The sequence below is a fragment of the Kogia breviceps genome, chromosome 2 (assembly GCF_026419965.1).
Source record: "Kogia breviceps isolate mKogBre1 chromosome 2, mKogBre1 haplotype 1, whole genome shotgun sequence".
Classification (NCBI taxonomy): domain Eukaryota; kingdom Metazoa; phylum Chordata; class Mammalia; order Artiodactyla; family Physeteridae; genus Kogia; species Kogia breviceps.
In genome coordinates, this window is record NC_081311.1 from 26,850,655 (window position 1) to 26,865,654 (window position 15,000).

The following is a 15,000-nucleotide window of genomic DNA, read 5'->3' on the forward strand; positions in this document are numbered from 1 at the left end:
CCCCCACCCTCACACCGCTTAAGGAACAAGCCCACCCTCCTTGGACAGGGAGCAAGGGAACCTGTTACTTATTTTCCCTCCCTTGTGCTACAGCGTGAGTCCCAATAAAGCCTTGCCTGAATACCTCGTATGGCCTCTTATCAACTTCTATTGATTAAAGAGTCCAAGGACCCAAGTCAGTAACATCAACACCTTCACCTAATTAACTCACCTTCAAGTCTGGGCTGAAACATCACTTCCTCAGTGAAGACATCTATTACCACAGTGACCCTATGTCCTGACTTGCCTGGGAAAGTCTCAATCCACACCTGTTCCTCTCAGCCTAATTATCAATCTCTCTCCCTTCACTCTCAAAAACATCCCAGTTTAGGGACTTCCCTGGCTGTCCAGTGGTTAAGACTTCACCTTCCAATGCAGGGGGTGCAGGTTCAATCCCTGATCAGGGAGCTAAGATGCCACACGCCTCGAGGCCAAAAAACCAAAATATAAAACAGAAGCAATATTGTAACAAATTCAGTAAAGACTTTAAAAATGGTCCACATTTTAAAAAAAAATCTTAAAAAAAAAAAAGTATCCTAGTTTAGATGATAAATTACATGGCTACCCAGTCTGTGAGGAAGTCTCACCACTATGTGGGCTACTTTCCCCTGTCACATGTGCTCATAGCTCTTTGTACCTTGCCCTCATTGTACGGAAGTTTATATTTATACATTTATTTGTGTGGATTAATATCTTTGCCCTTCATTAGACTGGGTAAACTTTGGTTGCTGGGACTGTGTCTGGTTTTTTGTTCATTCATGATTGTGTCCTCAACATCTCTCACAAATTATGTGCCTGGCATAGAGTAAGCACTCATATTTGCTGAATGGATGAATTTCTGTGTCTGATAGGCTAATTTATTGAAATACTCTGTACCCTACCTTCCCTCCAACACACTTCGAAGATGGAAGCCTGGCATATGTTCTCCTCAATCCTGCTGGGAGAGGAGGGGAGACAGAGGAGAGAGCACCAGGGCCTCTGAGCTCCCAGGCACAAGAAGGACACAGGTCTGCAGTTTCCATAAGCAGTGGGACCTGTGGCTGGCCCCCCTTCTGGGAGCTCCAGTGCCCTGTTGGACCTGAGGGGAAAGCTGGGAGTTCCACATGAACATCAGGGTTCCTCTATGAGCCACGCTGCCTGTTGCTGGTTTTCAGGTAACAGATGACCTCTCATAGATGACAGACTCACCTCTCCACTCTCCAGAACCAAGGTCCTCAAATGAGGGCCTATGTCTTATTCATCTCTGTATCCAAAGGCTCATAGCAGGTGCTCTGCATAGAGTCCAGCTCCCTGCAGGGTGCAAGGGCCCCACCTACTGGCCTCTTCAGTAATTGCAGACAGCTTAAGCCAGCTTTGCATGAGGCAGGGGATGAGAACTCAGTTGTCAGTAGGGGCTTTGCTTTCCCTGCAGCTGTATTTAGTGCCAGGAGCACTGCACTGGACTAGCAATCCCCTAACACACTCAGGAGAACAAAATAAAGTATTAACTCCTCACTTGGGTACAAAGGGCCATCGCTATTGAATCCTCAGACAGTATTATCCTGCCCCTACTTACCACACACCCCCCTCCTGATCCATCCTAAAGGCTCTCTTCTCCCACTGGAAACACTTCCTCTTCCTTGCATGGTATGTGCCATCTTCACACCTGGCAGCTGCTACTCTCCTCAAAATCCTGGGCCAAGGTCAGTGTTTTGTTGCTGTCCCCTTAGGGGTGCTACTCTGGCCCTTGGTGACAGGACTCAGCATGGTGTACAGAACTGCTCCCATCTCTGACTTCCCCTATTAGACACTGAGCTCTCAGGGAGTTCTATGGCTGGTACATAGTAGGCACTCAAACACTCTTAGTATTTCAGAGCCCCCAAATACTAAGGTTGAAATACCATGATATAGTTAATATCCACCTAACAGGGTTGGGTGGCAGTGAGGATATAACCTGTGAAACATAAAACCACAAAAGGATATTGTAAAGTCTCCTGCTTTGTGTCCATATGAGGTACACTGCAGATGGGCATGAGCCATCATGTGTGTAATTCACTTAACGTGTAGATATCAGCAACATTGCCATAACCCATCAGCATAGGGTAGGAATTCAGGTCCCTGAAACTAAACAATGAAATGGATAAATTAAATGTGGTATATACATACAATGGAATATCATGCAGCCTTGAAAAAGGAGATCCTGCCACATGTTACAACATGAGTAAACCTTGAGGACATTATGCTAAGTGAAATAAGCCAGGCACAAAAGGACAAATGCAGTCTGATTCCACTCATATGAAATATCTATAGTAGTCAAAATCATAGCAATCTGTTGCACAACAATGTCAGTACTAACACGAACTATACACTTAAAAGTGGTTAAGATGGCAACTTTAATGTTGTGTTTTTTACCACAATTTTAAAAAACTGAGCATTTTCATTTATCCAAGTGGCAAAGATCAACTTGGTTAAGTGTTGGCAAGAGGGCAAGCAAAGAGGTACTTTCATAAAGTGTTGTTGGAACTACAATTTGGTACAACGGTTTTGGAGAGCAATGATGAACAAATGTTAAATGTACACATCCTCTGACCCAACAATCACTCAGACTATTTCCTATAAAAATACCCACACAGGGGCTTCCCTGGTGGCGCAGTGGTTGAGAGCCTGCCTGCCGATGCAGGGCACAAGGGTTCGTGCCCCGGTCCGGGAAGATCCCACATGCCGCGGAGCAGCTAGGCCCGTGAGCCATGGCCACTGAGCCTGCGCGTCCGGAGCCTGTGCTCTGCAAAGGGAGAGGCCACAACAGTGAGAGGCCCGCGTACTGCAAAAAAAAAAAAAAAGCCCACACAAATACTCAGTCTCACATATAAAATATCCACTATGGCACTACTTATAATAACAAAACACTAAAACAACCTGAACAGCTACCAATAAGGTACTACTTAAAATAATTTATGCTACTTCCATACAATGGAGTCATTAAAAATGAGCTCCAAAGTTATGAAATACTGCATATAGCAAGCTACTCCATATGTGTGAGGATAAAGGGGAGAGGATGCACGTAGTAGTATACACAGAGAAACTATCTGGAAAGAGACAAAAGAATCAAGTCCCAGAAAACGGGGATAAAACGGAAATTTAATTTTTACTTTATACTATTATATTTAACAAGTACATTTGAAAATGAAAGCATAAGGGAAGGAAAGAAAAACCAACTCATTTCTTTTCAAATACTCTTAGATTAGTGGTTTTCAGCTCTGGTTGCTCTTTAGAATCACCTAGGAGCTTTAAAAAATCTTAACTCCCAGAATCCACCAGAGAGCACCAGGATCTGACTCAACCAATCAACAGATGGGTCCCTGGGTATCAGTGTTTTTAAAAGATTCCCAGATAATTCTAATTTTCAGCCAGTGTTGTATAATCACTGATTTAGGCCAGGGTTTTTGCAAATTGTAAAAGGCCAGATAGTAAACATTATATCCTTTGTGGTCACATAAAGTCTGTCACTTTTTTTTTTTTTAAAGCCCTTTAAAAAATGTAAAAGCATTCTTAGCTCCTGAGCAACACAAAAACAAGCCATGGACTGGATCTGGCCCATGGGCCACTTTGCCAATCCCCAATTTAGACTACGCACAGGCTGGTCTATTGCCTGGACAAGGCACCATGAGACAAGGTACCATGAGATAAGGAATAGTCAAGAAGGCTCCACAGTGAACCCACAGGTCTGGGCCCCAGCCCTCCAACTGGCACCCAAGTTGTTCTGTTTTGAGTGGAGGTGGGAGAGCTTTGGACTCACATTAATAAAACTCCCAAGATACATTATAAACCAGCCAGCTTATTACTTTTTACTAAGATGTAGAACTTTTACCATGCAGACTGAATACGTACGTCAGCGTGAAGAGCACATTTTCTTCCTAGAGGCAGTGACACAGAAAACCAGGTTATCTGTGGAACCCAAACAAGGGGTTTGGTTCAGCAGCCTCACTCTGCTTCCACTTCTTCCCTGAACCTACAAAACAAAAAGCCAGACTTTCCCAACACAGGGACAGACCAGCTCCAGAGAACTCGGAGAACTCATTGACTTTCCTCCCCATCTTACTCTGGCTGAGCACTGCCAACTGTCATCTCCTACAGCTTTATGATCAGCCTGCTTGGCCTAAGAGTCATATCTCTGCTAACTGTTTTTTACTGTTACCTCCACTGTTACTGAGAGTCAAGGTTCTGAAGGGGGCACATCAGTTGCTCCTGTGCACCAACTACAGGACAATAATCCTGGTAGGATGCTCTCCCAACACCACTCTAACTCAAGTATTACCAGATAAAATGCTTTGTAACGATTCTTCTCATCCTCCATTTACAGGTTACCTATAAATTCACCTGAATAATGTAACCTAATTCCTACTGATGATTAAGATTTTTAATTATAGGTTTTCTTCTTTCACTTTCTTGATCAGTGATTCCCAACCACGTAGGAGTTAATGAAACCAAGAAACTAATTTTGTGTCACCACTGCTACCAAGACAGAAATACCAAGTGATATATGCTTTTCAGATTAAATTAATGCTATTCTGTTCTCTAAAATGTAAAAAAAATAAGATGTAGCCCTCAATTTAGTATTTGACACTCTTAAAGGTCAAGCCAATCAAAAATTGTCTTTGAACAATAAAAAAGTTTATGCTTTCGGGCTTCCCTGGTGGCACAGTGGTTGAGAGTCCACCTGCCGATGCAGGGGACATGGGTTCGTGCCCTGGTCCGGGAGGATCCCGCATGCCGCGGAGCGGTTGGGCCCATGGGCCGTGGCCACTGAGCCTGCGCGTCCAGAGCCTGTGCTCCACAACGGGAGAGGCCACAACAGTGAGAGGCCCGCGTACCGCAAAAAAAAAAAAAAAAAAAAAAAAAAAAGTTTATGCTTTCAAATTAAAAAACACATATTGTAAACATTATGTAATAATAAAATTATAGCAAACTAAATATTCAGATTGACCCCAGGGCATTCACACCACACCAGAATTTTGCCTGAAACAAAACAGTAAATTTTATCCCCCAAAGTTGATTAAGTCCATGCTGGCTGAAAACTTCAGACCTAGACCCCACGAATGAGGTACATAGTTCATGCTTAACAGATACATACATTAACCATTCTTAACCACCCCTCACCAGGGCCCTGAGGGGTAGGAAGGATGAAATGTGGACACAAGCACTCCCATAGACAGAATTCTCCAATTATAAAAATTCATACATGTGACCTTTACCACATCTTGGAAGATAGCTGAGATTTTAATCTGTGAACCCACCTCTGAAAACCACAATAAAAATCAATAAGAAATGATTTAATGTAAAATATACAAATTTCTCAGTATGAGAACTTCCACAAAACAGGGAGAATGACAACTAAAACAATTTTTCTTAAAAAAGAACACTCCCCTTACCTTGTCCTTGCTACCCAACACTGAAAAACAAATCTGTACAAAACCACAAACACAGAAAAGGACCTTAGAGGATGTTACGACGCAAAGCCTTCAGACCTAATCTAAACTGCTCTCCTCACCGAGACCCTCCCCCAATAGAGCTGAGGGTTCCCAGGTCCACTGGGGAAAGTGAGTGGGCTCAGATCATCACCCCTGCTGTGCTACAGATGGTCCACGGTCACTCGCTGTCAAACTTAACAGAATTGACTTGGACAGAGATGGAGCCTCCCCGGTAACTGCCCCGCTTCTTCTTGGTTTTCTCGTGCCGGAAGGATTTGCCTTTGGTGAACTTCAGAACTTTATTGGCTCGCTCCCCCCAGTCTCCGGTTGCACCCCGCTGGTAAGTAGAGACAGGTGGTTAGCACGCAGAAGGACAACGCCAGGGCCCTGTCAGTTTCCTCTCCCTGCTCCAGGCAATCTGAACCCAGAGAACCTCCTACCAACCAGAACCAAAAGCTACCCTCTCTCTTACCCCACCCCCTCAAGAATGGTAAAGAACCTCTCTCTCCTCACCTTGGCGTCAAAGGAATTGTCTGCCACTCGAGCATCCACCTCAATCTCCTCCTCCCTGATCCTTCGGAATGGGGAGGATCCCCTTCGTTCTCCCTGGAGAAGAATGAAGTAGGAAGTTCAGGATGGGAGTGGTCATGTAACAGGAAAGCCCTCCTGAGCTACACCCACAGCGCGTATGCCAGGTCAGGCTAAGAGCTGTCAAGGTGCTCTGCAATTTTTCTTTCTACTCTAAATGTGGGCTCCTGAGAGGAAAATAAGACAACTTACTTTCTTCCTTTTAGGAAATGTATTGGGGGTCTGGGGCTTTATCTTCTTGGCTGGAGGAGTCTCTGCCTCCTTAGCAGCCTCACTCTGCTTCCACTTCTTTCCTGAACCTATAAAACAAAAAGCCAGACTCAGGAGACCAGTTTCCTATCCCTTCTCCCAGGGTCCCACACTGAGGGCCTCCAACTAACTGGAAGCCAGTCATGAGCCTTGGCTCCCTATTCCACCCCCAAGAGTAGAGCCCATTCTGATTTGGGGGACAAACCCAGGAGGCAGGTTCTTTGGATACAGACCTGGCTTAGCAACTGCCACTGCTGCCTTCTTCTTGCCCTCCTCCTCCTCGTTGCTGTCCTTGTCTGCTTTTCCATTCTGGGCAGTCAGTGCAGAGGTGCCATTGGCCTTGGGGGTTTGTGGTCTTGGAGTGCCCTTGCCCTTGGGCTTCTCCTCTTCCTCCTCCTCACTGGAGTCCTCAGAGGAAGAAGTGCTGCTGCTCTCAGCCTTTGCTTTCTTCACAGAGGCTGGTTTGGAAGGGGCTACAGTACCCCCTGCCTTCTGTGGCTTCTTTTTGGCTGGGGGTTTAGGCGTCTTCTCTTCCTCGTCTTCCTCGCTGCTGGAACTGTCTGAATCAGAGCTGTTGTCCCCACCACCCTGAGAGGCCTGCTTGGCAGGCAAAGATGGAGCTGCTTTGGCCACCACCTTGGACTTAGGGGTAGCTACATTCTTCTTCGTCTTCTCCTCACTAGAACTGCTCTCCTCCTCGCTGGAGGTGCTATCAGCCTTTCTGGTCAGAGGCTTCTGGCCACTGGCTGCAGGCTGCTTGGGAGTTGTAGCTGGCTTAACCACAGACTTCTTGGGAGTGGCAGCTGGCTTACCTGAGGAATTCTTGGTAGTACTGGCTGGCTTAGCAGGAGCTTCATCCTCAGAACTGTCGGAGTCTAGACAGAGAGAATGGAGTGAATATCTCCCCAAATGAGACTGAGGGGAGCCCTTGGAGCTCCCACTGCCCTGAGGGCCTCCTATGTCTTACCTGAGCTGTCTGAAGAGCTCTCTGCTGCCTTCTTTGCTGGAACTGGTTTAGTAGTTGCTTTGGAGATGACTGCCTTAGCTGGGGGTCTCTTTTCTTCCTCAGAACTTGAATCTGGAAAGAACCTATGGCATTAGGCTGGGTCCAAAGTCCCAATCCAAACAGGGGCAATGAAAAGTATGCAGGGAGTTCCCTGGTGGCCTAGTGGCCAGGATTCCGGGATTTCAGTGCTGTGGCCCGGGTTCAATCCCTGGCGAGGGAACTGAGATCCCAAAAGCTGAGCACCGCAGCCAAAAAAAAAAAAGCAGAAGGGACAGAAGCATTTCCCACCCTACTCTTCATACACTCCCCAGACCCACTCACCACAGGTGATGACTCACCAGACTCGTCGCTGCTGTCCTCACTGCTCTCCACAGGCTGCTGCTTCTCTGCAGCTTTCTTGGGAGCCTGAATTCCCAGGGACTTCTTGGGTGGGGGAACAGAAGGCGGGGGGACTGAACTATAGGGACCTGTTTAAAAGGGACAGTGTGGTGGTTTTAAAATATGTACACAAATTCTTTGATACTGCTTCCTTCTAGAAATGGAGCTTAATTCCCTATCCCTTGAGGGTGGGCTAGGATTAGTGACTCATTTCTAACAAATAGACTACAGCAGAGATGATGGCATGCCATTTCTGAGTCTAGGTTATAAAAGGCAATGTGGCTTTCTCCTTTCTCTGGGAGAAGCTGGCTGACACATGCCAAGGTCCACGTGGTGACTGCAGAGGTCCTCCTGCCATTGGGCCCTGGTCACAGTCGTGCAGCTTGACTCCCCGTGTCCAGTCACCTGGTTTTTTCTTCATGGGTTTTTTCTTCTGCTCTTCCTCCTCCTCCTCCTCACTGGAGGAGTCCTCACTGCTGGAACTCTTTTGGGCAGGAGCAGCAGCTGCTTTCACTGGGGCCTTGGCCACAACTTGCTTTTTAGGTACAGTCTGCATCACACAGAGAAAATCAATTACCACAGGAAAACACTGACCCAACCAATCCTGCCATGCAATGGAGACCCCCCCAATCACCTCCATCCCCAGTCATCTTCGCTGCTAGAAATTAAGGCCCATACCTTCTTAGATACGGCTGCTGCCTTCTCCTCCTCCGAGTCATCATCGCTGCTGCTGCTGCTGCTGCTGCTGCTGCTGCTGCTGCTATTACTACCAGCTGCTTTGCCATTGACTACTTTAGGTGCTGGACGAGCTGGTGTACCTAAGAAAAAAGAAATAATGTAAGTGAGTTATAAAGACAGCTTTTGGATCCGCCACCTGCAGTGGCGGCGCCGCCAAGATGCAGATTTTCATGAAGACCCTGACAGGGAAGACCATCACTCTCAAGGTTGAACCTTCAGATACAATAGAAAACGTAAAGACCAAGATCCAGGATAAAGAAGAAATCCCTCCTGACCAGCAAAGACTGATCTTTGCTGGCAAGCAACTGGAGGATGGCCATACTTTGTATGACTACAACATTCAAAAGGAGTCCACGGGCTTCCCTGGTGGCGCACTGATTAAGAATCCGCCTGCCAATGCAGGGGACACGAGTTCGAGCTCTGGTCCGGGAAGATCCCACATGCTTCAGAGCAACTAAGCCCGTGTGCCACAATTATGAGCCCGCTCACCTAGAGCCCGTGCTCCACAACAAGAGAAGCCACTGCAATGAGAAGCCTGCACACCACGACGAAGAGTAGCCCCCACTCGCCGCAACTAGAGAAAGCCGTACGCAGCAACAGAGACCCAACTCAGCCAAAAATAAACTAAGTAAATTAAAAAAAAAAAAAAAAAAATGGAGTCCATTCTTCATCTGTGTGGAGACTTCGTGGTGGTGCTAAGAAAGGGAAGAAGTCTTATACCACTCCCAAGAAGAACAAGCATAAGAGAAAGAAGGCTAAGTTGGCTGTCCTGAAATACTTAAGGTGGATGAAAATGGCAAAAATCAGTCGCCTGCGTCAGGAGTGCCCTTCAGATGAATGTGGTGCTGGAGTTTCCACGGCCAGCCACTTTGACAGACACTACTGTGGCAAATGTTGTCTGATCGATTGTTTCAAGAAACCAAAAGACAAGTAATCGTATACTGGTTACTAAAAGACATGAACTAATGAACAATAAAAAAAGGAGTATCAAGACATTAAAAGGCCATAAAAACCTCCTTCCTATTAGCATGGAACTTAGGAGTCTGTCAATTCTCTTGTCTTTGGAGGAAGCATGAAGGAGAATGCTGTGGTTTACTTACTACATCAAAGGATGAATTTCTTGCCCAATCTCAGGAATAAACCTGTCTTCCAAAAAATGATATGATGCAAATTATTTGAATATGCCCTCTGAAGTCTTTAAAACATGTTTTCCCTCACTGCAGACTATTTCTGTAGTTACTAGTCCCTAACTATAAAACGTTTTACTTACTAGTAAAATGGGTTTTTTTTTAAAAAAAAAAACAACACCAGCCAATACCTCTAGTTCAACAACCAGTGCCATTTCACTCCTGTGCTGAATTAAGGAATTTTCACATCAGTCCCCAGGCCAACCTGGTCCCCAGTCCAGCCTCCTAGGAACATAAACAATACCTGGTTTGGCTGGGGCTTTAGCCTGAGCTTTAGCTGCCACGGGTGTTGTCTTTGGCTTCTGGTTCTTTGGCACCTCATCCTCTGAGCTTGAGTCAGAATCAGAATCAGAGCTCTTGGCCTTCTTAGGAGGAGCTTTGACTGTCTTGGCTTGGGGCTTAACTCCCTTCTGTGAGGAAACACACAACCAGGAGAATCAGCAAGAGTTTCAGGGCACCCAAAGGACATCCTAAGTTAGAAAGCTTCCTAGGTGCCCCCCTTTTTAGGCCTTGTCCCTACCATTCTCTGTCTAGAGTTCCCTGTACCTGTCCATAAAATATATTCTCTTACTCTTGGAGTCCCTGACAGTACCCCAGAGAAACCCAATACTGCCAGGGAAGCAGAACGGGTTGAATTTCCTCTAGATTCAGGGCTCAACTTCAACCTCTCATAATCCTTCCCAAACCTCATACTTCTACAACCTCCCTGAAAATCAATGTAATCACCTGTTGTATACCTAACACCATCAAACTAAAAGCCAAGATTTTAGTTTCTTCTTTCCAATTCCTTAGCAATCCCTTTCCTTCTCAAAGTTGCAAACCTGGACAGGCTTTTTCTTTTTGTCCTCCTCATCATCATCACTGGATTCTTCACTGCTGCTGCTGCTCTCGGATGCCTTGACTGCAGCCTTTCCAGGATGCTGAAGCAGACTGGCCCGCTTGGCAGGTACAGCTGAACAAAAGTACAGGTCCCAGTAAGAACCAGCCATTTAGCACAGACAGGCTCCAAATCCTTTTCCTGAAACCACAACTCCCTGATGGGTCTTACCAGCTTTCTTAGCGGGAGGCCCTTGGGCTTTTTCCTCCTCGCTGCTGTCCTCACTGCTGTCACTGGATGAAGTCTTCTTCTTAGCCTTCTTAGTCACTGGTCCCTTTGCCTGTAACTTCCGCTTTGGGGCCTTGGTGGACCTGTTGAGGTAAATTAGGCTAACTCCTGGGGAATCAGGACCTTCCCAAACCAAAGAACACAGTCCAGCCTACTTGGGGGGAGAAAACAGCCACACTAGCACAGAGAAGACTTACTTGAGCCAGAAACTATAGATGTCTAAGAGGGAAGAGGCATTGGCATCCTGTTGGGTCTGTAAGAGAAAAGAGGGAGAGCAAGGTAAGAAAGCTTTAATCTGATATAAATGTTACATCTCTGTAAGACTTCTCCTACTTGCATAAATTAGGAGAAAAATATTCTATTTATGTATTTCCCAGTTTTTGGTATCAAAAACTTGGGCTATCCCTGTAGTCTCTGGCACCATCTATCTATTCCCCCACCTGTCAATCCTATTTATTAAAGCCTTTAAAAACGTACATTCCTCTTACTCTAGCACTGCACTAAGAATTTATCCTTACCCATGAAAGAAACATCTACACAGGAGAATGTCTGCAGCAACGTGGTTTATAATTCCAAATCACTGGAAACCATCCTCCAAGAGAAGATTAGTAAAACTCTATGTTACATATTCAGTACAGAATTGCATTCAGCTATTACACTGATTATAGATTATAAGTTGGTGTCCAAAAAAATGGCAAGGCGTTACAGTATATACAAAAATACAGGCTCAAAGTTAGATGAGAAGATGTGAAACTCACCTCTGCCAATTATTAATGTGTGACCCTGAGCAAATCACTTAATCTGGGACTTCCCTGGTGGTGCAGTGGTTAAGAATCCACCTGCCAATGCATGGGACATGGACTTGAGCCCTGGTCCAGGAAGATCCCACATGCCACAGAGCAACTAAACACGTGTGCCACAACTACTGAACCTGTGCTCTAGAACCCTCAAGCCACAACTACTGAGCCTGTATACCACAACTATTGAAGCCGGCGCACCTAAAGCCCACACTCCACAAGAGAAGCCACTGCAATGAGAAGCCCGCGCACCGCAACAAAGACCCAATGCAGCCAAAATAAATAAATAAATAAAAATTAAAAGAAAAATAAATCATTTAATCTTTCTGAGACTGCTTCCTTCTCTATAAGATAGATGACACTACACATCTTATTAACTTGTTGAGAAAATAAGAAGTAATGCATATAAGGGGCTTAGCATCTGGAAACAGCATCTTGCCCTTAGTAAACCCTCCACGGACATTAGTTTTTGTCACATAAAAAATATTTCTGATTCTGAAAGGCCCAATTCCATCCAGCCCACTCTCTGCAGCCTCCCTAACAGTCAAAACAGTTCCAATATGAAAGCAGCTGTATCAAATCCCATGGCAGGCTGTCCCAGCTTAAGGCAGCCCTTTCTGAGGCCCATCTGACTCTCAACTTGCGTAGCCTGATTCTACCGCAAAGAACAAGCCTATCTTCTTAGTCAAAGACTAAGACCGCTAAGGACTACCATACCACTCCACTCTACCCTCAAGGTGTTTCCTCATGCAGTCATGTCTGCCTTCCTTGAGATGTAGATTCCAAACCTTTCACATTCCTGGTCATCTTCCTTTTACTTGTTTTTAGAACATCCTAAGGTACGAGAACTAAGATAACAGCTTTCACTCACTGATGCTTCCTGAGCACCAGGCACCAGTATTGCCACTTTGTATATGTACATATCATATTACTGAAACTCACAAAAATCCTATAAAGTGGATGATGACATCTCCACAGAAGTAGAAACAGATTCAGGGACGTTAAACAAGCTGCCTGGATCATACATTTCAAAAGTGGCAGAGGCTGTTCCCAAACCTAGACTTGTCTGATGCCAGAAGTCAAAGATTCAAGCCAACAGCTATGCCTGCTTTGTAGAGAGAGCTATGATGCTCAATCCTGCTTCAGTAAAACGAAAAGCAGAACCCTGCCTCTACTCGTTCATTTTCTTCTTTAATAACAAAAATCCCAGCCTTCATTATTTCTAAAGCAATTTTACTTATCTTTTGAGTCCCGGGTAAATTCGATTGAGAGTTAAGGTCAAGTCACGCTCGGCATCAGCCAACATAAAGCCTAAAGAAAGAACCAGGAGCCTCCAATGCCTCCGGTGGGGCACAACGCTGCCGCCTCGCCGCACTCCGCCAGCCACGTGACCTAGGCCACGAGGTTCCCACGCTGCCACCGCCGCCCCTCTCACCAGAAAAAAAGCAACAAAGCTCAGCGCCGTGTAGTGAGACATTGTGGAAGAGACGCCGAGTCCAGGCTTTCCGGCCACCGCGAGAGCTCGGCACAAAGGCCTGGCAGACACTGGGCTGGCGGACCCCACAGACCTCCCTACCTGCAAACCTAAGCATGTCAGGGCCCGGAGCCCTGTGGTCATCCCACCCCAGCCCATGAATCATGCCCGGGACTCACAGCGCCTGTTGCCTTGGCGAACTTATTGGCCACGTCCGAGAGCTGATTATCGCGCAGAAAGCCAAGCACGAGGGGATACAGGTCGCTGGGAACCACGCGGCGCAAGCCGGCGTCCGCCATCCTCTCGGCAATACGCGTCACTACCGTTGCCGACGCACGCGACTCAGAAACCCGGAAGAGGAGGAGTAGGGGCGTACCTGCGTGACGCCATCGCGCCGCGCGGAGCACGGCGGAAAGGGCGGGCGCACTCCGCATAGCAGCCCCGCCCACACCTCGGAGACAGGGTAAAGGCGAAATCTACTAACGCTTTCCGGTCCCGCGAGTGTCGCCATCTTGGTAAGGGCGGAGCCCGCCGGTCTGCTTTGTGAAGGCGGAACCCTGACGTCAGGGGTCACGCCCTCAGCCGCGGCGGGAAAACTCCGGACTTCCCGCGCCCTGCCTTTTTGACGGAGCCACCTTTCCTCAGTGCTGCGGTGACCCTCGCCCCTGGCATCTGGATGCCAGAGTAATGAGTGGGCCGGCGGGCCCGAGCTGACCTTGAATTCCTCTTAACTTGGTCACATGATCTCCCAACCTACCCTATTCGCGCTGCCCGTGGACTCCCACTCTTCATCTTCACTGCCTCCAACACCCTGGGAGGCCCTTTCTCAAGATACCACCCCAACCTCTAAACTCCCACCTCCATTACAGAGGACGCTTCAGATTATCTGTGGTAGTGGTGAGGCGTTGACCTTCAAAACTGCCCCTACCTCAATCATGATTTGCCCATGAGACAACCCTTTCCTCTCACATAACACAGCCTTAGGTCAGCTCCATGAAGGGAAAAAGGGGTTGTGCACCAAACCTGAGTGACAGCAGCAATCTCTTCAAACCTATAATCCTGAAAATAACCCTTCTACCTCCTGGGGCACAGCCCACACTATGAACCCTCCCTGTGGAAGAACTAGAAAACCCCTCAACTGCCTCTCCTTTTGTCATGAGTACTCAAATTTATCAATCAATGCCCAGTCCTGCCAAGTTAATTCCAAGTTCTATCTTATGTCAGTTCATATTAGCGAACAGCAATCCCTTCAGTCCTATGCACTACCCCTTGACTATTTCCCATTCATGCCCCTCAGGGAGGTAAGGATCCACTTTCTCAAGGGACACACCTCTCCTTTGCCTTTCTCAGGCATTCCCCTGTCCTTGGTATAATTCCTACATCTCCCTCTTCCCCAAAGGTCTATCCACCTGCATGCATTCTTTAAACATCTGAGAACCTGCTGAATGCCAAGCATTGTGCTCAAGCTATTATGGTCCACATACACACAAGCCTCGGTTTCAAAAACCATTATTTGCAACAAATGTGAGCGTCCTCTAGGTCCTTGATATTAAAATTCCTTCCTGGACCGGTAGCATCACCTTTGTCGGAAATGCAGAATCTCAGGCCCCATCCCAGAAGTCAGAATCTGCATTTTTAAAAGATCTCCAGATGATTCAACTGCCCTTTTAAAGTTTGAGAGGCACTCCTAGATGACTGATTTCACTGACAACACTCTTGAGGAGCAGTTTCAAGTATAACAGGATTTTTACACCTAACCAAAGAGGGGTCCTAGGAATTAAATGGAGGTAAGAATGTCCCTGTTGTGTTCAGAGAGAAAAAGTGACTTGTCTGGCATTACCACCATAGGAAGAAGCACAACAGCACTTGGCAGTTCCCTCTAGTTCATGTTTATTAGTCTGCATAGTGACTTCGATTTTCCAAACACTGGAATATTCAACCCCATCCATCTTACATAGGAATGCAAGTTAATGTGTTTCAATGCCTATTATA

At 46.5% G+C, this 15,000-nt stretch overlaps 2 protein-coding genes across 2 annotated transcripts; one reads left to right on the top strand and one right to left on the bottom strand.

Annotated features, from left to right (window-relative positions):
• Window positions 1-3,136: 3,136 nt before the first annotated feature.
• NOLC1 (nucleolar and coiled-body phosphoprotein 1) lies at window positions 3,137-13,522 on the bottom strand. Its single transcript, XM_059054089.2, has 13 exons — window positions 13,188-13,522; window positions 10,935-10,990; window positions 10,681-10,820; window positions 10,454-10,584; window positions 9,877-10,042; window positions 8,386-8,525; window positions 8,113-8,257; window positions 7,668-7,796; window positions 7,291-7,401; window positions 6,557-7,198; window positions 6,267-6,373; window positions 6,000-6,092; window positions 3,137-5,823 (listed from the first exon to the last, which is right to left on the bottom strand). The coding sequence occupies exons 1-13, from the start codon at window positions 13,440-13,442 to the stop codon at window positions 5,665-5,667; spliced, it is 2,274 nt and encodes a 757-aa protein (XP_058910072.2). The 5' UTR covers window positions 13,443-13,522; the 3' UTR covers window positions 3,137-5,664.
• Window positions 8,525-9,390, top strand: LOC131750987 (ubiquitin-ribosomal protein eS31 fusion protein-like). Its single transcript, XM_059054178.2, has 2 exons — window positions 8,525-8,802; window positions 9,105-9,390. The coding sequence occupies exons 1-2, from the start codon at window positions 8,604-8,606 to the stop codon at window positions 9,377-9,379; spliced, it is 474 nt and encodes a 157-aa protein (XP_058910161.1). The 5' UTR covers window positions 8,525-8,603; the 3' UTR covers window positions 9,380-9,390.
• Window positions 13,523-15,000: the final 1,478 nt, after the last annotated feature.

Excerpts from the sequence above, each read along its gene's own strand:
- LOC131750987 (XM_059054178.2), top strand. The coding sequence starts at position 8,604 with ATGCAGATTTTCATGAAGACCCTGACAGGGAAGACCATCACTCTCAAG. Across the intron at positions 8,803-9,104 it reads CATTCAAAAGGAGTCCACGG|TCCATTCTTCATCTGTGTGG; the intron begins GCTTCCCTGGTG and ends AAAAAAATGGAG.
- NOLC1 (XM_059054089.2), bottom strand. The coding sequence starts at position 13,442 with ATGCGGAGTGCGCCCGCCCTTTCCGCCGTGCTCCGCGCGGCGCGATGG. Across the intron at positions 10,585-10,680 it reads GCCTCCCGCTAAGAAAGCTG|CTGTACCTGCCAAGCGGGCC; the intron begins GTAAGACCCATC and ends ACTTTTGTTCAG. Across the intron at positions 6,374-6,556 it reads AGTGGCAGTTGCTAAGCCAG|GTTCAGGAAAGAAGTGGAAG; the intron begins GTCTGTATCCAA and ends TTTGTTTTATAG.